This window comes from Carcharodon carcharias, chromosome 30 (assembly GCF_017639515.1).
Source record: "Carcharodon carcharias isolate sCarCar2 chromosome 30, sCarCar2.pri, whole genome shotgun sequence".
Classification (NCBI taxonomy): domain Eukaryota; kingdom Metazoa; phylum Chordata; class Chondrichthyes; order Lamniformes; family Lamnidae; genus Carcharodon; species Carcharodon carcharias.
Window position 1 is genome coordinate 32,008,338 of NC_054496.1, and position 22,825 is coordinate 32,031,162.

At 44.1% G+C, this 22,825-nt stretch overlaps 1 protein-coding gene across 1 annotated transcript in view; it reads right to left on the reverse strand.

The window, feature by feature from the left end:
• pkn1a (protein kinase N1a) overlaps positions 1-22,825 on the reverse strand; it is a 198,207-nt gene that overhangs the window by 116,770 nt on the left and 58,612 nt on the right. Inside the window, exons 6-8 of the mRNA XM_041177068.1 lie at positions 13,169-13,382; positions 11,754-11,954; positions 8,286-8,395 (exon numbers count right to left, since the gene is read on the reverse strand). Coding sequence (XP_041033002.1) covers positions 8,286-8,395; positions 11,754-11,954; positions 13,169-13,382 — 525 coding nt within the window. The remainder of the gene's footprint in view (positions 1-8,285; positions 8,396-11,753; positions 11,955-13,168; positions 13,383-22,825) is intronic.

Consider the following 22,825-nt stretch of genomic DNA (forward strand, 5'->3'; position numbering starts at 1 on the left):
ATCAGTGCTGGGGAATGTATTCTGTATAGTACTAAGGGATCAGTGCTGGGGAATGTATTCTGTATAGTACCTGAAGGATCAGTGCTGGGAATGTATTCTGTATAGTACCTGAAGGATCAGTGCTGGGGAAATGTATTCTGTATAGTACCTGAAGGATCAGTGCTGGGGAATGTATTCTGTCTGGTACCTGAAGGATCAGTGCTGGGGGAATGTATTCCTGTATAGTACCTAAGGATCAGTGCTGGGCAATGTATTCTGTATAGTACCTGAAGGATCAGTGCTGGGGAATGTATTCTGTGTGGTACTAAGGGATCAGTGCTGGGGAATGTATTCTGTGTGGTACTAAGGGATCAGTGCTGGGGAATGTATTCTGTATAGTACCTGAAGGATCAGTGCTGGGGAATGTATTCTGTATAGTACTAAGGGATCAGTGCTGGGGAATGTATTCTGTATAGTACCTGAAGGATCAGTGCTGGGGAATGTATTCTGTATAGTACTAAGGGATCAGTGCTGGGGAATGTATTCTGTGTGGTACCTGAAGGATCAGTGCTGGGGAATGTATTCTGTATAGTACTAAGGGATCAGTGCTGGGCAATGTATTCTGTATAGTACCTGAAGGATCAGTGCTGGGGAATGTATTCTGTATGGTACTAAGGGATCAGTGCTGGGGAATGTATTCTGTATAGTACCTGAAGGATCAGTGCTGGGGAATGTATTCTGTGTGGTACTAAGGGATCAGTGCTGGGGAATGTATTCTGTGTGGTACCTGAAGGATCAGTGCTGGGGAATGTATTCTGTGTGGTACCTGAAGGATCAGTGCTGGGGAATGTATTCTGTGTGGTACCTGAAGGATCAGTGCTGGGGAATGTATTCTGTGTGGTACCTGAAGGATCAGTGCTGGGGAATGTATTCTGTGTAGGTACCTGAAGGATCAGTGCTGGGGAATGTATTCTGTGTGTACCTGAAGGGATCAGTGCTGGGGAATGTATTCTGTAAGTAGCCTGAGGAGGGATCAGTGCTGGGAATGTATTCTGGTGTGGTACCTGAAGGATCAGATGCTGGGGAATGTATTCTGTATAGGGTACATGAAGGATCAGGTGCTGGGGAATGTATTCTGTTTGGTACCTGAAGGGATCAGTGCAGGGAATGTATTCTGTATAGTACCTGAAGGATCAGGCTGGGGAATTTATCTGTGTGTACCTGAAGGGGATCAGTGCTGGGGAATGGATTCTGTAAGTACTAAGGGATCAGTGCTGGGGAATGTATATCTGTGTAGGTACCTGAAGGAATCAGTGCTGGGGACTGTATTCTGTGTGGTACTAAGGATCAGTGCTGGGGAAGGTATCTGTGGGTGGTACCTGAGGATCAGTGCTGGGGAATGTATTCGTGGTAGTACCTGAAGGATCAGTGCTGGGGAAGGTATTCTGTGTGGTACCTGAAGGATCAGTGCTGGGGAATGTATTCTATTGTGGTACCCTGAAAGGATCAGTGCTGGGGAATGTATTCTGTGTGGTACCTGAAGGATCAGTGCTGGGGAATGTATTCTGTGTGGTACCTGAAGGATCAGTGCTGGGGAATGTATTCTGTATAGTACCTGAAGGATCAGTGCTGGGAATGTATTCTGTGTGGTACTAAGGGATCAGTGCTGGGGAATGTATTCTGTGTGGTACCTAAGGGATCAGTGCTGGGGAATGTATTCTGTGTGTACTAAGGGATCAGTGCTGGGGAATGTATTCTGTGTGGTACCTGAAGGATCAGTGCTGGGGAATGTATTCTGTGTGGTACTGAAGGATCAGTGCTGGGGAATGTATTCTGTGTGGTACCTGAAGGATCAGTGCTGGGGAATGTATTCTGTGTGGTACCTGAAGGATCAGTGCTGGGGAATGTATTCTGTGTGGTACCTGAAGGATCAGTGCTGGGGAATGTATTCTGTATGGTACCTGAAGGATCAGTGCTGGGGAATGTATTCTGTATAGTACCTGAAGGATCAGTGCTGGGGAATGTATTCTGTATAGTACCTGAAGGATCAGTGCTGGGAATGGTATTCTGTGTGGTACTAAGGATGCAGTGCTGGGGAATGTAATTCTGTATAGTACCTGAAGGATCAGTGCTGGGGAATGTATTCTGTGTGGTACTAAGGATCAGTGCTGGGGAATGTATTCTGTAGTGTACCTGAAGGATCAGTGCTGGGGAATGTATTCTGTGTGGTACCTAAGGATCAGTGCTGGGGAATGTATTCTGTTTGGTACCTGAAGGATCAGTGCTGGGAATGTATTCTGTTTGTACCTGAAGGGATCAGTGCTGGGGGAATGTATTCTGTGTGGTACCTAAGGATCAGTGCTGGGAATGTATTCTGTATAGTACCTGAAGGATCAGTGCTGGGGAATGTTTCTGTGTGGTACCTGAAGGATCAGTGCTGGGGAATGTATTCTGTATAGTACCTGAAGGATCAGTGCTGGGGAATGTATTCTGTGTGGTACCTGAAGGATCAGTGCTGGGGAATGTATTCTGTATAGTACCTGAAGGATCAGTGCTGGGGAATGTATTCTGTATAGTACCTGAAGGATCAGTGCTGGGGAATGTATTCTGTATGGTACCTGAAGGATCAGTGCTGGGGAATGTATTCTGTATAGTACCTGAAGGATCAGTGCTGGGGAATGTATTCTGTATAGTACCTGAAGGATCAGTGCTGGGGAATGTATTCTGTATAGGTACCTGAAGGATCAGTGCTGGGGAATGTATTCTGTGTGGTACCTAAGGGATCAGTGCTGGGGAATGTATTCTGTATAGTACCTGAAGGATCAGTGCTGGGGAATGTATTCTGTGTGGTACTGAAGGATCAGTGCTGGGGAATGTATTCTGTGTGGTACCTGAAGGATCAGTGCTGGGGAATGTATTCTGTGTGGTACCTAAGGATCAGTGCTGGGGAATGTATTCTGTATAGTACCTGAAGGATCAGTGCTGGGGAATGTATTCTGTGTGGTACCTGAAGGATCAGTGCTGGGGAATGTATTCTGTGTGGTACCTGAAGGATCAGTGCTGGGGAATGTATTCTGTATAGTACCTGAAGGATCAGTGCTGGGGAATGTATTCTGTATAGTACCTGAAGGATCAGTGCTGGGGAATGTATTCTGTATAGTACCTGAAGGATCAGTGCTGGGGAATGTATTCTGTATAGTACCTGAAGGATCAGTGCTGGGGAATGTATTCTGTATAGTACCTGAAGGATCAGTGCTGGGGAATGTATTCTGTATAGGTACCTGAAGGATCAGTGCTGGGGAATGTATTCTGTTGGTACCTGAAGGATCAGTGCTGGGGAATGTATTCTGTATAGTACCTGAAGGATCAGTGCTGGGGAATGTATTCTGTATAGTACCTGAAGGATCAGTGCTGGGGAATGTATTCTGTATGGTACCTGAAGGATCAGTGCTGGGGAATGTATTCTGTGTAGTACCTGAAGGATCAGTGCTGGGGAATGTATTCTGTATAGTACCTGAAGGATCAGTGCTGGGGAATGTATTCTGTATAGTACCTGAAGGATCAGTGCTGGGGAATGTATTCTGTGTGGTACCTGAAGGATCAGTGCTGGGGAATGTATTCTGTATAGTACCTGAAGGATCAGTGCTGGGGAATGTATTCTGTATAGGTACCTGAAGGATCAGTGCTGGGGAATGTATTCTGTATAGTACCTGAAGGATCAGTGCTGGGGAATGTATTCTGTATAGTACCTGAAGGATCAGTGCTGGGGAATGTATTCTGTATAGTACCTGAAGGATCAGTGCTGGGGAATGTATTCTGTATAGTACCTGAAGGATCAGTGCTGGGGAATGTATTCTGTGTGGTACTGAAGGATCAGTGCTGGGAATGTATTCTGTGTGGTACCTGAAGGATCAGTGCTGGGGAATGTATTCTGTGTGGTACTGAAGGATCAGTGCTGGGGAATGTATTCTGTGTGGTACCTGAAGGATCAGTGCTGGGGAATGTATTCTGTATAGTACTTGAAGGATCAGTGCTGGGGAATGTATTCTGTGTGGTACCTGAAGGATCAGTGCTGGGGAATGTATTCTGTTTGGTACCTGAAGGATCAGTGCTGGGCAATGTATTCTGTATAGTACCTGAAGGATCAGTGCTGGGGAATGTATTCTGTGTGGTACCTGAAGGATCAGTGCTGGGGAATGTATTCTGTATAGTACCTGAAGGATCAGTGCTGGGGAATGTATTCTGTATAGTACCTGAAGGATCAGTGCTGGGGAATGTATTCTGTATGGTACCTGAAGGATCAGTGCTGGGGAATGTATTCTGTATAGTACCTGAAGGATCAGTGCTGGGGAATGTATTCTGTGTGGTACCTGAAGGATCAGTGCTGGGGAATGTATTCTGTGTGGTACCTGAAGGATCAGTGCTGGGGAATGTATTCTGTATAGGTACCTGAAGGATCAGTGCTGGGGAATGTATTCTGTGTGGTACCTGAAGGATCAGTGCTGGGGAATGTATTCTGTGTGGTACTGAAGGATCAGTGCTGGGGAATGTATTCTGTGTGGTACCTGAAGGATCAGTGCTGGGGAATGTATTCTGTGTGGTACCTGAAGGATCAGTGCTGGGGAATGTATTCTGTGTGGTACCTGAAGGATCAGTGCTGGGGAATGTATTCTGTGTGGTACCTGAAGGATCAGTGCTGGGGAATGTATTCTGTGTGGTACCTGAAGGATCAGTGCTGGGGAATGTATTCTGTATAGTACCTGAAGGATCAGTGCTGGGGAATGTATTCTGTATAGTACCTGAAGGATCAGTGCTGGGGAATGTATTCTGTGTGGTACCTGAAGGATCAGTGCTGGGGAATGTATTCTGTGTGGTACCTGAAGGATCAGTGCTGGGGAATGTATTCTGTTTGGTACCTGAAGGATCAGTGCTGGGGAATGTATTCTGTGTGGTACCTGAAGGATCAGTGCTGGGGAATGTATTCTGTGTGGTACCTAAGGATCAGTGCTGGGGAATGTATTCTGTGTGGTACCTGAAGGATCAGTGCTGGGGAATGTATTCTGTATAGTACCTGAAGGATCAGTGCTGGGGAATGTATTCTGTGTGGTACCTGAAGGATCAGTGCTGGGGAATGTATTCTGTGTGGTACCTGAAGGATCAGTGCTGGGGAATGTATTCTGTATAGTACCTGAAGGATCAGTGCTGGGGAATGTATTCTGTGTGGTACCTGAAGGATCAGTGCTGGGGAATGTATTCTGTGTGGTACTAAGGGATCAGTGCTGGGGAATGTATTCTGTGTGGTACCTGAAGGATCAGTGCTGGGGAATGTATTCTGTGTGGTACTAAGGGATCAGTGCTGGGGAATGTATTCTGTATAGTACCTGAAGGATCAGTGCTGGGGAATGTATTCTGTCTGGTACTAAGGGATCAGTGCTGGGGAATGTATTCTGTGTGGTACCTGAAGGATCAGTGCTGGGGAATGTATTCTGTGTGGTACCTGAAGGATCAGTGCTGGGGAATGTATTCTGTATAGTACCTGAAGGATCAGTGCTGGGGAATGTATTTTGTATAGTACCTGAAGGATCAGTGCTGGGGAATGTATTCTGTATAGTACCTGAAGGATCAGTGCTGGGGAATGTATTTTGTATAGTACTAAGGGATCAGTGCTGGGGAATGTATTCTGTATGGTACCTGAAGGATCAGTGCTGGGGAATGTATTCTGTATAGTACCTGAAGGATCAGTGCTGGGGAATGTATTCTGTATGGTATTAAGGGATCAGTGCTGGGGAATGTATTCTGTATAGTACCTGAAGGATCAGTGCTGGGGAATGTATTCTGTGTGGTACCTGAAGGATCAGTGCTGGGGAATGTATTCTGTATAGTACCTGAAGGATCAGTGCTGGGGAATGTATTCTGTATAGTACCTGAAGGATCAGTGCTGGGGAATGTATTCTGTATAGTACCTGAAGGATCAGTGCTGGGGAATGTATTCTGTATAGTACCTGAAGGATCAGTGCTGGGGAATGTATTCTGTATAGTACCTGAAGGATCAGTGCTGGGGAATGTATTCTGTATAGTACCTGAAGGATCAGTGCTGGGGAATGTATTCTGTATAGTACCTGAAGGATCAGTGCTGGGGAATGTATTCTGTATAGTACCTGAAGGATCAGTGCTGGGGAATGTATTCTGTGTGGTACCTGAAGGATCAGTGCTGGGGAATGTATTCTGTGTGGTACCTGAAGGATCAGTGCTGGGGAATGTATTCTGTGTGGTACTAAGGGATCAGTGCTGGGGAATGTATTCTGTGTGGTATTAAGGGATCAGTGCTGGGGAATGTATTCTGTGTGGTATTAAGGGATCAGTGCTGGGGAATGTATTCTGTATAGTACCTGAAGGATCAGTGCTGGGGAATGTATTCTGTATAGTACTAAGGGATCAGTGCTGGGGAATGTATTCTGTATGGTACTAAGGGATCAGTGTTGGGGAATGTATTCTGTATGGTATTAAGGGATCAGTGCTGGGGAATGTATTCTGTATGGTACTAAGGGATCAGTGTTGGGGAATGTATTCTGTATGGTACTAAGGGATCAGTGTTGGGGAATTATTTTGTATGGTACTAAGGGATCAGTGCTGGGGATTGTAAAGAAAGACATTCATGACTTCTGGATGTTCCCAAAGATGCTACACAGAATGCATTCTCCAGCACTGATCCCTGAGGTACCCCACACACAGCATGTTCCCCAGCACTGATCCTCAAGATACCACACAGATAATATTCCCCAGTGCTGATCCCTAAGGTACCACACACAGTTCCTTCCCCAGCACTGGTTCCTGGGAAACCCCGATCTGTACTTAAACCCCAAGGATTGGTACTGGGGTTATCACATTCATTATATCCCCTCAGTACCAATTCCGAAGGCACCCCACTCAGTTTGTTTCCCTAGTTCCCTAATCTAGTACCCCCCCACCATTTTCTCTTGCAAGCAATTCCTTGGTAACCTCTAATTTTTTTGAGAATACAACTGCATAAATTGATAAAGTTCCACAACGTTAATCAGGTGATGCTGACAGTCAATTCTATCTGTCTTTCAGCCAGCATCTGAGTAGTCAAGTCATCAACACCAATTATTTACTCAGCAACCAAAATTAATAAAATCCAATGTATTAATCATAGCTTCCAACAGGAATTAATTGGCTAGTGTAGTATTGCTCTGCTCCTCTGTAACCTGACTATAACGACAATGAGCTACTCACCCATTGACCTTCCCTCCCTTTGAGAAACCAAACAACCTCCACTGATTAATAAAGCATACCATTTATACCTGCCCTGGGAAGCATTGGATATATTGTCTAATATAGCTGGAGGGAGGTCTTCTGACACAATGATAGCCTCCCTACCTCTGGGCCGGGAGCTCTGGGTTCAAGTTCCATTTCAGGACCTGATGGCCATGGAAGATGCATTCTAACGTGGCCAAACAGGTTGATTATCAGCCTGTAAATCCTTCTAATACACCTGATGGCAGGAAGTAACAGCAGGAGCGTATCCTGGTCGGCCATACTGCAAACCACTGCAGTACTTGGCTAAGCATAATCATGGACCAATCCAATGGAAGTCTGTGGTTGCCAACGCCCTATTAGGGCATGGTACCTGAAGGAGGAGGAGGGTTATAGCTGGAAGCCTGAGTATTTGGCAATATGCAACTGAGTGTCAAAGCAGCTGACACAGATATAAATATATTCACGATGTCACTGGAATCCATCCTCTTCCTAGCCAGGTGTGTACTGCTTGAAGCTGGGAGGTTTACAGTTTGCAGGGGAGCCACTTCTGGGAGCTGTGGGCAGCAGCAATATTACATGGCAGATGATGCCCAGTGAAAGGAACACATGAGTTTGAAGTTAGTCTAGTGCACTGAACACACTCTTAATTCAATCATTTTCTTTTTCCAGTGCCTATATCTCTATTACTGACAATGAGGTCCCAAACGATCAACAAAACCATAAAACCCAGCTTAAAAATTCACCTTCGGAGCCCACTTCTGAATCACTGTTCTTTGGACATACATCATGGGAACCAAAAGAAGCAGGGAAACCACATTACAGATAACCCCAAATGGGGCTGAGATCTGTGTTCTCACTCAGATATTTAAAATAAAGTACCTTCCTTCAGGTCTTTATCCTTCAGTATTCATCTGGAAGTGAAGCACCCACATGTAAACATCCCCGTTCTCCTCTAAACATAATCCCATCCCCTGGAAAGGGTCTGTGGGAATCAGTGGATGTCCTTGCCTTTAATCGATCATACTCACACGCTCCAGCTCCACTGTGAAGGTCTGATTCCATGACTGTTCACCTGCTGCTTTCCATGCAGTCTGTCCAACAACAATGTTATCAAGCTTGAGGACAGCGCACACATCATCTGAGGAGGAAAAAGGATGGAAGGTTAGAGGTTATCAGCACGATCAACTCAATATCAGTGGTGACTCCTGCTCTCTCCTGGGTGCTGTCTCCTGCAAAGGTCCATGGGTCTTGGCTCTTCTTCAATACCTCACCCAAATTTCTATTCTTCATGTTTGACACCAGAGTGCCTGTTGCCATGTAGATCATAGCTTAGCTGAATCCCATCCTTTCCAGCTTTCACATTACGTTTAACAACTGCCATATAAAAGCTGGTTAAGAAAATTGAGGCTTAAGGAATAAAAAGGTTGGTGTCAGCTTGGATAAAAAATTGACTAAAGGACGTAAAAAGTGAGTCATGGTAAATGGTTCCTTTTCAGGCTGGAGGATAGTAGCCATTTGGTATTCCCCAAGGATCTATCTATATAAAAAAATAAATAAATATATGGGATAAAATTTCAAAATCTGCCGATGATGTGGAGGTGTGGCAAACAGTGAGGAAACATCCAGCAGGACAGAGATAGGCTAGCAGGACGGGAATACAAGTGGCGAATGGAATTTAATACAGAGAAATGTGAGGTAATGCATTGTAGCGGAAGAGACAATAAAGACTTAATAGTACAGTTTTAAAGCGTGTGCAGGGACAGAGGGACCGAGGAGTTCACGTGTATAGATTTTTAAAGGTGGCAGAACATACTGATACAACAGTTACGAAAACACAAGGGGTGTTGGGCTTCATAAATAGAGGTACTGTGTACAAAAGCAGGGAAGTTATGCTGAGCTTTTACAAAGCTCTGGTTAAATCCAGTTTTGGTCACCACACTTTAGGAAGGATGTGATGATTCTGGAGAAGGTTCAGAGAAGATTTACTGGAATGGTTCCAGAGATGCAGGGATTTAGCCATAAGAGAAGCTGGACTTGTTCCGAAACAGAAACAGAAAATGCTGGAAAAATTCAGCAGGTCTAACAGCATCTGTGGAGAGAAAGACAGAGTTAACGTTTCGAGTGCGTATGACTTTTCTTCAGAGCTGGTCTTGTTCTCCTTAGATCAAAGGAGATTGAAGGGGGATTTGATAGAGACGTACATATTTGTGATAGGTTTAGATAAGATAGATAATGAAAATCTCTTCCTATTAGCTGATGGTACAAAGATGAGGGAGACACAGATTTAAGATTTTGAGCAAGACACAAAGGGGGGATGTGAGGAAGAACATTTACTTTTTGCACGTGTGGTGATGACGTGGGGCTCGCTGGCAAGAAAGGTGATGGAGACAAAGACAATTAATGATTTCAAAGGGGAACTGGATAAACACACGAGGAAAACAAACTCGCAGGGCTGCCGCGATAGAGTGGGGACAAGCGTTAACTGGGTTGCCCTACAGAGAGCCAGCATGGACTTGATGGGCCGAATGGCTTCCTTCTATGCCTTAATCACTTCATATACTTCGTATTCATCAGCTGGACAAATCCTGGAGTTTTCTGCTCCCAAGTGCAGTGAGGTTAAATGAAATGGCACCATTCTATCCAAAAGTCCAGCTGACAGGAGCTAATGTTTAAAGGCCATTCGATGGAACAGAAACCCTTCCAGATGTGTAGTGGATAGCATCACCCAACTGTACCGCCAGAGGAAGCAAAAGCGTACTTAACAGTAACAAGATAGTTTGCAAGCAATTATTTAAAAATTTGTCCTTTGTTTATCAAAAAAATTACATATAAAATAAACAAATTTTGAGTATACAGAACCACAGCACAACGTTTAAGAAAGAAATCTGTATGATGGCTGGTAAGCTCAGTTGCACATTGACAATGACCTGCTACAGTGGAACTTTCTGTGGCCACTGTTAATATCACAATGCTGAATTATACTAAGGAAACAGAGAGGCAGCACTCTTGACTATTCCTGTCCCAGGGATGAAGCATTCCACCACTGTTAGTACTTGGACAAACAATCTACAGTAAGATGATGCTGGGAGCTCGATGTCGTATGAGCTGGAGTTGAGAGCCTTGCATGCACAGTATCAAATTTCAGGGAAGGGGCTGCCGCTCTCTTTCCCTTCGCCATTAGGTGTACTGACAACCATCTCATAACGTAGCTTTCTAAAACGTGCTTTATTTCACAACATCGATGGCACATCTGACAAAATTCAAAGTGAATAACAGAAATCACAAAGTGACACGGGAAAATTTCAGCTGTTCACCTAATAAGGCTCCATTGCTTTCCTTTCACTGTGTCTCCTGCCAACTCAAGGTGGCAACTGATACACTTCTGCACGTGCGAACTGCTCCACACATGTGCAGAAAACCAATGATTCTGCACTCCAGTGTGTGGCTTTAAATTATTAACTACAGTCTGTGACCTTAATTACAGAGCCGATTCTGACCTGCGGTCCTGAATAAAAACTTTTTTTTTAAATGTTGATATGGGAGAGAAAAAGGATGGGGATTCATACTGAACCGAGGTTAGGATATGATATTCTAATGGCAGAGTCACCCAAGTGCTCCTCATTGTGTTTTCTGCAGAGATCGGCTAGACAAGGTCATTCAAAATTAAATCGAAAATATCAAGCCTTCTTGATTCAAGTATCCCAAGGATGTGGCAGATAATGATTATTCAAATTATCTTCTAAACAAGCTTTGCCAACACGTTTCTAAGAAAAACATTTTGTAGCCAAATTGACAAGTGCGGTTAAGTTCACTGCAGAGTCTCAATAACGTAACAGGGTAAAACAGTACAACTGTGCAGTCACAGCTTTGGCAGCAAATGCAGCCTTTTTTTTTCACAAGAAGCTATCCAATAAAGGGACATTTAGAGCTTGCTTATCCATTGTCTTATGAGGATCGGGTGAACTAGGTTGGGCCTCCATTCATTGGAGTTTAGGAGAATGAGAGGTGATCTTACTAAACACAAGATTTTGAGAGGGCTTTACAGGATAGTTGCTGAGAGCATGTTTCCTCTTATGGAGGAATCTAGAGCTGGGGCGTAGTTTCAAAATAAGGGAGCTCCCATTTAAGGCTGAGGTGGGAGAAATTTCTTCTCTCAGAGGGTTGTTTGTCTTTGGAATTCTCTTCCACAGAAAGCAGTGGAGGCTGGGTCATTGAATGTAATCGAGGCTGAGTTAGAGAGATTTTTGATTGACAAGGGCATCAAGGGTTATGGGCGACAGACAGGAAAGTGGAGTTAAGGCCACAATCAGATCAGCCATGACCTTTTTGAATGGCGGAGCAGGCTCGGTGGGCCGAATGGCCTCACTCCTGTTTCTGTTTCTGACGTTATGATAGCACTGATAGCCTTGTGAGCAAGAGGAGAGCCCTTGGCTAATTCTGACTCTCAGCTGAACCATGAATACTAAGACAGGGAATCTCTGTTTAATTTACTCAACTGGACAACTCTTCGCTTTTGATGATGAGGTTACGGCCACTGCCACTCCCACTCCTTCCATACAGACCCCGGCTGGTCCTGCTCATGAAAGTTCGGCTTTCGTTGGGACTGTACGCAGGCAAAGGGACACCAGACCCACGGGATCGTCCTGGAACAGTCTCCAAAAGACCCTTACAGCCAGCAATTCGGACCTCCAGCGTGCCTGAAATAAACAAAGAGTAAACAGCAGATTGCCATATAATGCTGCTTCAATGTGCCCATCTCAATTAGAAATGAACCATTCTTGCTTACTGCACACCCCCCACCCCCCCAATTCCCAATCCTCATTGAGTACTTCCCCATTATTTTTATCCTTACCAGTCCCAGACACTATCATTCACCTTACTTTACATTCCAACATCTAATGCAAAATTCCAGCGAGGTATCTGGCTGGTGTGCCTTCCACTCCCTAACCCATGGGCTCCAACAGCTGGAAATATTCAAACTGCACAGAAAGAGGCCATTCAGCCTTTCGTGCCTGTACTGGTTTTTTGATTGCCTGTCCAGTTCGTACCACTCCCCCACTCTAATCCCATTGCCATACTCCTATTCCTGACATGACGATTGCGCTGACAGCTTTAACTGAGCAAGGGGAGGGCCCTTGGCTAATTTTGAATTTCACAGCTGAACCCTGAACTGAAAGACCACGGAATCTCTGTCGTATTCGGGGATAGGCGGGAATGTGGAGTTGGGGTTACAATCAGATCAGCCATGATCTCGTTGAATGGTGGAGCAGGCTCGAAGGGCCATGTAACCTAACCCTGCTCCTAATTCATAGGTTCAAAATTTTCCTTTTTAAGTATTTATCCAATTCACTTCTGAAACTTCTGAATGAATCTGCTTCCACCAGGGTACTAACAAGATTATAAAAGAGGGAATTGAGATTCTGTTCTTAGGTCAGGGATGAGCATCTAAGACCTGTTGCTTGCGACTCCTGCGCCATGTGGGAAGTTCAGGACACTTCATGTGTCATGGGGGGCCACGTGTGTAAGAAATGTTTCCAGTGGCTTCAGCTCGAGCTCAGGGTTTCCAAGCTTGAGGAGAAGCTGGGTTCGCTGCGGGAAGGTGGGTGTTTCCCACCCCAACGGCAGCGAGTGTTCAGGACTAGAGGCGAGCGGCCATCCAGAAGAGGAAGGAGCTGCAGGAGTTTTCAGGGGTGCCACTATCAAACCAGTATTCAGCTTTGGAGACTGGCTGGGAGGAACGATGCCTTGAAGGAGTGCAGTCCAGGCAATGGCACCAATGGTCCTTACAGAAGGAAATGAATCTGGCCTACACGAGACTCCTGCCCAAGGCTATGAGGTTGACTGTTCAGGGATGGGCAATAATTGATGGTAACACCTATGTTCTGAGAATGAATGAGAGAAAACAGCATACCCGTCAGTGGCGATGGCTTGTAGAGCGTGCTATACTGGTTCTGTTGATAAGAAGTGCTATTCCGATTGCTGAATGCTGGAGAGCTTGACATAACAAGTTCCTCTTTAATAATACAGCCTTTGGGATGATCCTCCGGGAGCTCATTTAATCGCTGCTCTAAAGAATGCTTTAATAGGTCCACCTTCTCACTCGACTCATTCAGCCTGGACTGGGCCTAAGATTAAAAACAGATTTTTTTTTGATGCATAATGTCCATTACTAGTTATGTAGTAGATATGCAAGTTAGTTTTAAGAGAAAGATGTTACACACCAATCAGACTTCCATGACCTATCTCGACAGCTACACAGATTATCTAGTGTGTAGTTGAACTCACATGTAACTATAAAGTCATTGAATTCTAGAGTCCAAAAAGGCTGTTCAGCCCATCATAACTTTGCTGCCCCTGTCAGAACTCTCCACTTTGTCCTATTCCCCTGCCCTTCTAAATCTTTGTTCTTCAAATAGTTATCCATTTGTGATTAAAAGCTTTTATAAAAAGACAGACAGACCTGCATTTATGTAGCATCTTTCTTAACCTCAGGGTGACCCAAAGCACTATACAGCTAACTGAAGTATTTGAAGTCACGGTTATAACAAGGAGGGTCAGTGTCAGCTTGGATGAAAAATTGGCTGAGGGACAGAAAGCGGTGAGTCACGGTGAACACTTTTTATTCCCCAGACTGTATAGATGGGGCCTCGTTTTAATGGCGCAACTTCAGCATTGCACAGGAATGCCTGTCCGGATCTCTCAACTTTCTGACTCTAAGATGAAAGTATTAACCAATGAGTCTGACTGACACAGAGTGTGGATTCTGATCTAAACACCCACTTCCTTCATTCTTCTGGTAGTGGTTTTAAATGTATTGCCTCTAGTTACTGAACCACCAAATAGCAAAAATAGCTTTTCCTTATTTTCCTCTCAACTTTGAAACCTTCATCAGATCTTCACCTCACCTTCTCTGTTCTCATGAAAAGTTACTCTAATCTCTCGTCATAAAGCCTCTCATCCCTAAATTTGTGCTCAGTTAACTGATGCTATGTGGAGCGGCAGTCCAGAGGCTACAGCTGTCTCAAAACGCCTGCATTAAAGAGAGAAAAATCAACCAGGGTTCTACACGCAATTATTATCCTAAAACTCATGATAGGAGTATAGACAACTGGTCAGGACAGGTTCAGTGCTGGCTAAGATGTTCCACAGTCAACTGGTCTGTCAAGCATTTAGGTTCACCCATGAATATCAGCCACTTGAGTGAGATACCAAAACACAAACATTTGAATTAGGAGCAGGAGTAGGTCACTCAGCCCCTCGAGCCTTCTCCGCCATTCAATAAGATCATGGCTGATCTGGTTGTAACCTCACCCCCACATTCCCGCCTCCCCCAAATAACCTTCCACCCCCTTGTTAATCAATGCACAGCTTTGCATTGTGTGATGAAGTCTTTTCAAACTTCTCTCCTTAACAGACTGGCTCTGATTTTAAGATTATGTCCCCTAGTCTGCGACTTCCCCACCAATGGGAAAAGTTTCTCTCTATCTAAGGCAGCAATTCATGTTCATTTATCAAGTCATGTAAACAAAAAATCACATTTTGTCCATCCATGTAAGGCTGTCATTTTCAAAATTTGAAATTCTCAAACAGCCACTTGCACTTACCTGCCACAGGTGAGGTGGTAATAACGGTAAAGGAATTCCCTGTAGAAAGGTTACAAGCGGTTTGGTCGCTGCTCATGATGATAATCTAGCGCAGAGGTCTTTTACAGAATCAACCAGCTGTCAGCGGATAAGAAAATCGGCTGGGATGAAAACAAGTTGATCCATGACCAGCTCTCCATCTCTGAAGCTGCAAGTGACTCCCAATTGTGTTATGCAGCCAAGAGCCCATGACACCATCAAGGCTGCAAAATGCAGTCATTTGGCGACACTAAGCTTGACTGTATGTGCTTGAGCATTGTAGATGATAGATATTAAAGGCTGCAATGACAGGTCAGCGTCTATGAGAGGCATCCAAATTCAACGTGGCACTTTTGCTATTCAGGCAGCGGAAGCCAATAGCTCCCTTAAAGCACCACATTCTCAGTAAGTACATTTCCGGTACCCGGCACGTCTGATGGAGAAGGTGGGGGAAGCGTTAAAATAAAAGGTACACAAGGTGTTGAATTTAGGCTTGGGGGGCGCTGGTGGTGGGTTGCAGGGAGAATGAGAAGAAATGTTTTTAGTCAGAGTGGTCGGGATCTGGAATGCTCTATTTGAAAAGATGATGGAAGCGGATTCCTAAAATCATTCTAGAAAGGAGTTAGAGTCGTTGCTGATTTGAGATGTGGGGCTGGCATTACCATTAACACACGTGCCAGCTCTCAGATTTTCCATGGATCTTGATGTGATGTCCACCTTATTGTCTCAATTAAGTGTGCTCTGAACACACAAGTATTGTGAGCGCAAACATGCGTATTAACTGATATCAAGTTTCATCCATGCTGTGGATAATTCAATGCAACAATTCTGCTAACTAATCGCAGGAATCTCTCTGCTGCAAACGACTGAGGAGAAAAATCACAAGTGATGTAGAGTTTGCCCCTGCAGTTCAAGCCTGTGAACCTGCTCCACCTGCTGGTTCCCAGAATTTCCTGCAAAAAAGCTTTGAGTGCCAAACCCTTCACCCTCTACCATAATACCCTGCCTGCCTTCCGCTTGAGCTCACTGTCTAAGCATCAGTACACTACACCATTTTGAACAGCAAGTTCTGTTTACTGGTCCCCATTGGTCTTTGGTGGATAGGAATGACCTAGGCCAGTAAATCTAATCACTGAGGTTGGAGAGAAAACAAACCGGTATTGAAGCAAATTTTTATATCTTATTTTTTCTAAAGCACCAATGTCTGTCCTTCATTAAGAGCGGCTTGATAGCACAACTACTGACTGACTGAACTGGCCAAGTTCTGAAAGACATATCTTCCAAACTGGACCTGCAACAAGTGGTGAGAACCAACACGATGGAAAAATCTACGTGATCTCATCTACCTGTTGCAGATGCATCTGTCCATTACCACCACGATGGACCTTGTGGAGACAGTTCCGTCTTCACACTGGGGATAGCCTCCGTTATGCTGTGTGGCACGAGAACGATACCAAAAGCGACAGTTTCAGAAATAGAAACAGAAAATGCTGGAAAGACTCAGCAGGTCTGGCAGCATCTGTGGAGAGAGAAATAGAGTTAACATTTCGAGCTCTGAAGAAGAGTCACACAGGCCCGAAACACTAACTCTTTCTCTCTCCACAGATGCTTCCAGACCTGCTGAGTCTTTCCAGCATGTTCTGTTTTTATTTCAGGTTTCCAGTATTTCGCTTTTATCTGGGATAGATTCAGAACGGATCTAACAGCTCACAACTGGGCGATGTGGTCCATCGGCAGCAGCAAAATTGTATTCAATCACAATCTGCAACCTCAAGGCCAGGTAGAGCCCTCATTGTGCCATTACCATCAAGTTAGGGGACCAACTCGAGTTCAGTGAGGAGCTCAGGAGCAGCACGGACAACTAAGATGCCAATTTGGAAAGCTACAACACCACACCCACATGTATGCAATAGCAAAGGTCAAGAATGATGGTGGACAATTAAACAACTGTCAGGAAGGAGGCCATCCCTATTCTCAATGATGGCAAAGCCCAGCACATCAGAGCAAAAGACGAAGCTGAAACACTTGCAGCCATCTTCAGCCAGAAATGCTGAGTGTATGATCCATCTCAGCCTCTTCCTGAGGTGCCCACCAGCACAGACGCCAGCCTTCAGCCAATTCCGTTTCACTCTTAAGTGATATCAAGAAATAACTGAAGGCACTGGATACTGCAAACGCTATGGGTCCTTCCAACATCTCGGCTGTACTACTGAAGATTTGTGCTCCAGAACTAGCCATACCCATGACCAAGGTGGTGTTCCCATTCATCTTCCGCACTTAGAGTGGTCATTGTTAATATTTCCAAACTTCAAATAAAACCTTGTTACTCACTGGATTATTGGATAACCCTGACCCCACCAATTAAAAATTCAAGAAGATTTAAAACGAGGCAAAGAACTTTTACAGATACAGGCAAAGTGAGAAACACCCTTGTATAATGATGGACAGATAAAGACCCTCTGCCACATCCAGCATATCCTACATAATTCTAATTGCTTGTGTATTACAAAATATACATGCTCCACGCCACCCAAAACCAAGTGACCTCCTGGGAGAGGACTGGGAGATCGTGGCTAGTTCCTCCGCAATTTCCACCCATCCTTCCCTCAGGAACCTAGATGCATCCTATCTGGACTGGATGACTTCTCTTTCTTCATCTTCTTTAATGTTTTTCCCGGAAAGAGAGGGTGAATGTTGAGTGTTCACCCAATCCAAATACATAACACTACACTCTTCCAAGAAGTCCTTTTCAGGTTTTAACTACAAGTTTAGAATCAAGATCTGACATGGTTAGATTAGCTTGTTAAACAGAGAACTGCCTGGAGTGGCAGTTATCTGTCAATCACCTGAAAGCAGTTGGTTCAAGTGGCGTTAATTACTGTAGCAGGAAGCTAAACTAGCTAGTGACTCAAAGAGACAGGATTTTCAACCGCACAGTCAGTAAAGAGCACATGAGGACACAGGTGACTATGCCAGAGCGAGACGGAGACTGAGTGAGTAGCAAATTAGGTTCATGTGGGGATTTGATGCATGGGGGTGAAGGTATATACATAGGAATTATTCTAAATTAATTACATGAGTAATTAAATTAAGTTAACTAAATAACATAAGTAACAATGGCAGGACAGGTGTTACGTTGCAGCTGTGGAATGTAGGTATTTGGAAGCCAAGGCAATCCAGGACAAATACGTCTACAGAAAGTATAAGCAGCTAAAGGAATTCCAGCTCAGGATTATTGATCTAGAAGCCAAACTGCACACACTACGCAACATAAGAGAGGAGGAGGAACACCTGGATACTTTGTTCCAGAAGACGGTCACGCCTCTTAGAATAGGGTCATCTGTTTTGGTCAGCAATGAGGGACAGGAGGATGGGACCGTCAGTGAAGCAGGTAATGGGACTGAGCAGACAGTAGTGGAAGAGCCTTAGACTTTGCAATTGTCAAACAAGTTTGAGGTGCTCACAACCTGTGTGGACAATTAGAGGTCTGCAAGGTGGATGAGTAGGCTGGCCATGGCACTGTGATTCGGGAAGCCTTTCAAGCAGGGGGAACAAACAGCAATGTAGTGACAGTAAGGAATATAGTGAGGGGGATTGACACTGTTCTCTGCAGCAAAGAGTGAGAGTCCAGGAGGCTGTGTTGCCCCGTACCAGGGTTTGGGACATCTGCTCAGGGTTGGAGAGGGAAAAGCCAATCTTCGAGGTCCATGTAGGTACTAACGACATAGGCAGGATGAGGAAGGAGGTTCTGCATGGTCAGTATGAGAAGCTAGGCACCAAATTAAGAAGCAGAACCTCAAAGGTAATAATTTCTGGATTATTACCTGAGTCACGTGCAAATTAGGATAGGGCAAATAAGAGATGAATGCGTGGCTCAAAGACTGGTGTGGGTAGGAGAAGTGGGGTCCGGTTTGTGGGGCACTGGCACCAGTACTGGGGAAAGAGGGGGATGTACCGTTAGGATAGTCTACATCTGAACCTTGCTGGGACCAGTGTTCTTGTGAATCGCTTAGCTAGGGAAATAGAGAGGGTTTTAAACTAAGGCGGTGGGGTGGTGAGGGATCAAGCTTGGGCAGATGTGGCACATCAAGGGGTAGATTCAAAGCAGGAGTCCGTAATAGTAATATGGGAAGTGAGGGCCATTGAATCACAGGAAAGCACTGAGAGATAAAACCCAAGAATATACCATAGGCAAGACTAGGTGTTACAAAGATAACAAAAAGACAAAAAGCCTCTGTACCTGAATGCACATAACATTCATAAACAAAGTAAATGAATTGATAGCGCACAATGAAGCAAATAAATATGATCTGGTAGCTATTACGGAGACGTGGCTGCAGGATGACAAAGTTTAGGTCCTGAATATTGGGGGGTATATGACATTCAAGAAGAACAGGAAGCTAGGTGAAGGTGGAGGGGTAGCATTGTTAATCAGGGAAGGCATTGATGCAATAGTTAGAGATGACCTTGGAGATCAGGATGTAGAATTGGTTTGGGTGGTGTGGTCTACCGGCCCCTGAACAGTAACTACAACGTAGGACAAAGTATACAAAACAACTTATGGGTGCTTGTGATAAAGAGACGGCAATAATCATGGGTGATCTTATAAACTGGAAAAATCAGACTGGCTGTAGTAGGCTGGATGAGGAGTTCATAGAATACGTTCAAGATAGTTTTTTTAGAGCAGCACATTCTGGACCAACCAGAGAGCAGGTTATATTAGACTTGGTATTGTGTAATGTGACAGGATTAATGAATGACCTCAGGGTAAAGGCACCCCTAGGTAGCAGCGACCACAATATGATTGAATTTTACATCCAGCTTGAAACGGAGAAGAGTGGGTCTAAGGCTGGTATTTTAAACTTAAATGTGGGCGTGATAGCCGAGCCAGCTAAAGTGAACTAGGATACTAAGCTAGGGGATACATCAATAGGGACGCAGTGGCAGGCACTAAAGAGGATATTTTAGAATACTACTATAAAGAAAATTTCTAAAGGGAGGACCCACCATCCATGGTTAACTAAAGAAGTTGAGGAAAGTATCAAACCTAAGGAAAAAGCATAAAACTGAGCAAAGATAAGCGGCAGGTCTGACGATTGGTCAGAATATAAAGAAGGCAGAGAATAACTAAAAGGTTAATCAGGAGAAAAGAATTAGAGTTTGACAGGAAGCTAGTTAGAAATGTAAAAACAGACAGCAAGAGTTTATACAGATATTTAAACAGGAGAAGAGTAGAAAAAGTGAACGTTGGTCGTCTAGAGAGTGAGAATGGAGAGTTAATAGTAGATAATAAGGAAACGGCAGATGAAATGAACAAATATTTTGCTTCTGTCTTCACTATAGAGGATAAGAACTTTCCAGTAATAGCTGTAAATCAGGAAGTGGAAGGGAGGGGGAATCTTGGAGAAATTACAATCATTAGGGAAGCAGTTCTGTGCAAACTGATGGAGCTGGGGGCTGACAAGTCTCCAGGTCCAGATGGACTTCATCCTAAGGTGTTAAAAGAGGTACTAATGAGGTGGTAGACACGTTGATGTTAATTTTCCAAAATTCCTTAGATTGTAGAAAGGTTCCATCAGACTGGAAAGTAGCAAGTATAACCCCTATTCAAGAAGGGAGGGAGGCAGAAAACTGGAAACTATAGGCCAGTTATCTTGATGTCTGTTGTGGGGAAGGTGCTAGAATCAAACATTAAGGAGATTATAGCTGGGCACTTAGAGTAATTCAAGATAATCAGGACGAGTGAGCATGGGAAATCATGATTAATCAATTTATTGGAGTTTTTTGAAGGAGTAACATGTGCTGTGGATAAAGGGGAGTCTGTAGACATTCTGTACTTGGATTTGCAGAAGGCATTTGACAAGGTGCTACATCATAGGTCATTGCGGACAATAAAAGCACATGGTGTAGGGGGTATCATATTAGCCTGGATAGAAGATTGGCTGACTGGCAGAAAACAGAGTATGATTAAAAGGGTCTTTTTCTGATTGGCAGGATGTGACGAGTGGAGTCCCGCAGGTTCTGTGCTGGGGCCTCAACTTTTTATAATATATCAATGACTTAGACAAGGAGAGTGAAGGCACGGTAGCCAAATTTGCAGATGAGGCAAAGGTAGGTAGGAAAGAATGTTGTGAAGAGGACATAAGGAGGTTGCAGATGGGTAGAGATAGGTTGAATGAGTGGGCAAAGATCTGGCAGATGGAGTTTAATGTAGGAAAATGTGAAGTTGTTCGCTTTGGCAGGAGGAATAAAAAAAACAGGGTATTAATTAAACAGAGAATGGGGACAGAACTCCAAGGTGCAGAAGGATCTAGTGCAAGAGCCACAAAAAGTTAATATGCAAGTACAGCTAGTAAACAAGAAGGCTAATGGAATGCTATCCATTATTACACAAGGAATTGAACATTATATGCTTCACATCTGACCACATCATGAGCACATCTCAAATAGTGTGTGCAGTTTAGTCTCCTTATTTAAGGAAGGATGTAGATGCATTGGAGGTGGTTCAGAGGAGGTTTACTAGATTGATACCTGGAATGAGTGGGCTGTCATATGAGGAAAGGTTGGACAGACTGGGCTTGTTTCCACTGGAGTTTTAGAAGAGTGAGGGGTAACTTGAAGTTTATAAGATCCTGAACGGCCTTGACAAGGTGGATGTGGAAAGGATGCTTCCTCTTGTGGGAGAGTCCAGAACCAGGGGGCACTGTTTTAAAGTTAGAGGTCATTCTTATAGGACAGGGATGAGAGTTTTTTTCTGAGGGTTGTGTGACGTTGGAACTCTCTGCCTCCGAAGCCGGTGTCCCTGAATATTTTTAAGGTGGGAGGTAGATAGATTCTAGTTAGGCAAGGGAATCAAAGGTTATTGGGGGTAGATGAGAATGTGGAATTCAAAACACAAACAGATCAGCCATGATCTTATTGAATGACGGAGCAGGATCAAGGGGCTGAATGGCCTACTTCTGCTCCTAATCCGTATGAATTTATATCCAATTAATAAATTTGGAATATAAAGCTAGTCTCAGTAATGGTGAGCATGACAATTATCATCGATTGTCATAAAAACCCAGTCTGGCCTACGTGTAACTCTTTGCTGCCCTCAGGAATGGCCTAGCAAGCCACTCAGTTCAAGGGCAAGAAATGCTGGCCTTGCCAGTGACATCCACATCTCATGATAGAATTAAAAATAAAGTTGAGAATCATCCACAGTCCTGACACTCTCACAGGTTTTGGAATAATCTTCAAACTGACAGATCGTGCATGCGACACCAATGTCCAAGTCATTAATAAAAATAAAGAGCAAAAATTCCAAGGCCGATTCCTATGGGACACCATTGGTGATTAATCTCCAAATAGATCCAAAATGCATCCATAACTACTTCTGACCTATGTCCTGGCAGCCAGTTCCCAATCCAGCTCAATATATTACCACTAATACCAGAGACTTCAATCTCATAGAAAATCCTCTTGTGCTATACCTCATCAAAAACCTTATGGAAGATTAAGTAGACAATTGCTACTTGGCTTCCCTCATTCACCATCTTCATAACTTCAAGGAATACGGTCAGATTTGTAAGACATGATTTCATTTTAATCAAGACAGAGTGGGTCTCCCTAATAGGTCCCACTATCCAATTTGCAAATATGGCATCCTTGATCATTCCCTCATGCACATTTCCTATTACTGATGTTGAACTAACGGGTCTGTAGCTACCTCGATCCTTCTTGTCAACTTTTTTAAAGATGGGGACTATATTGGTCTCCTTCCAGCCTACAGGAACCATCCCAGAATGCAGTGAGCAGTTAAAAATACCTGGGTGAGGGGACTGTGGATTTCCCACTACCCTCAGGGCCCTCAGGTGGATATCATCAGGCCAGGTTGCTCAAAAATTTTTCAAATACAAAATAGTACATTCACCTACTTTAATATTGCCAGTTTTATTATTAAA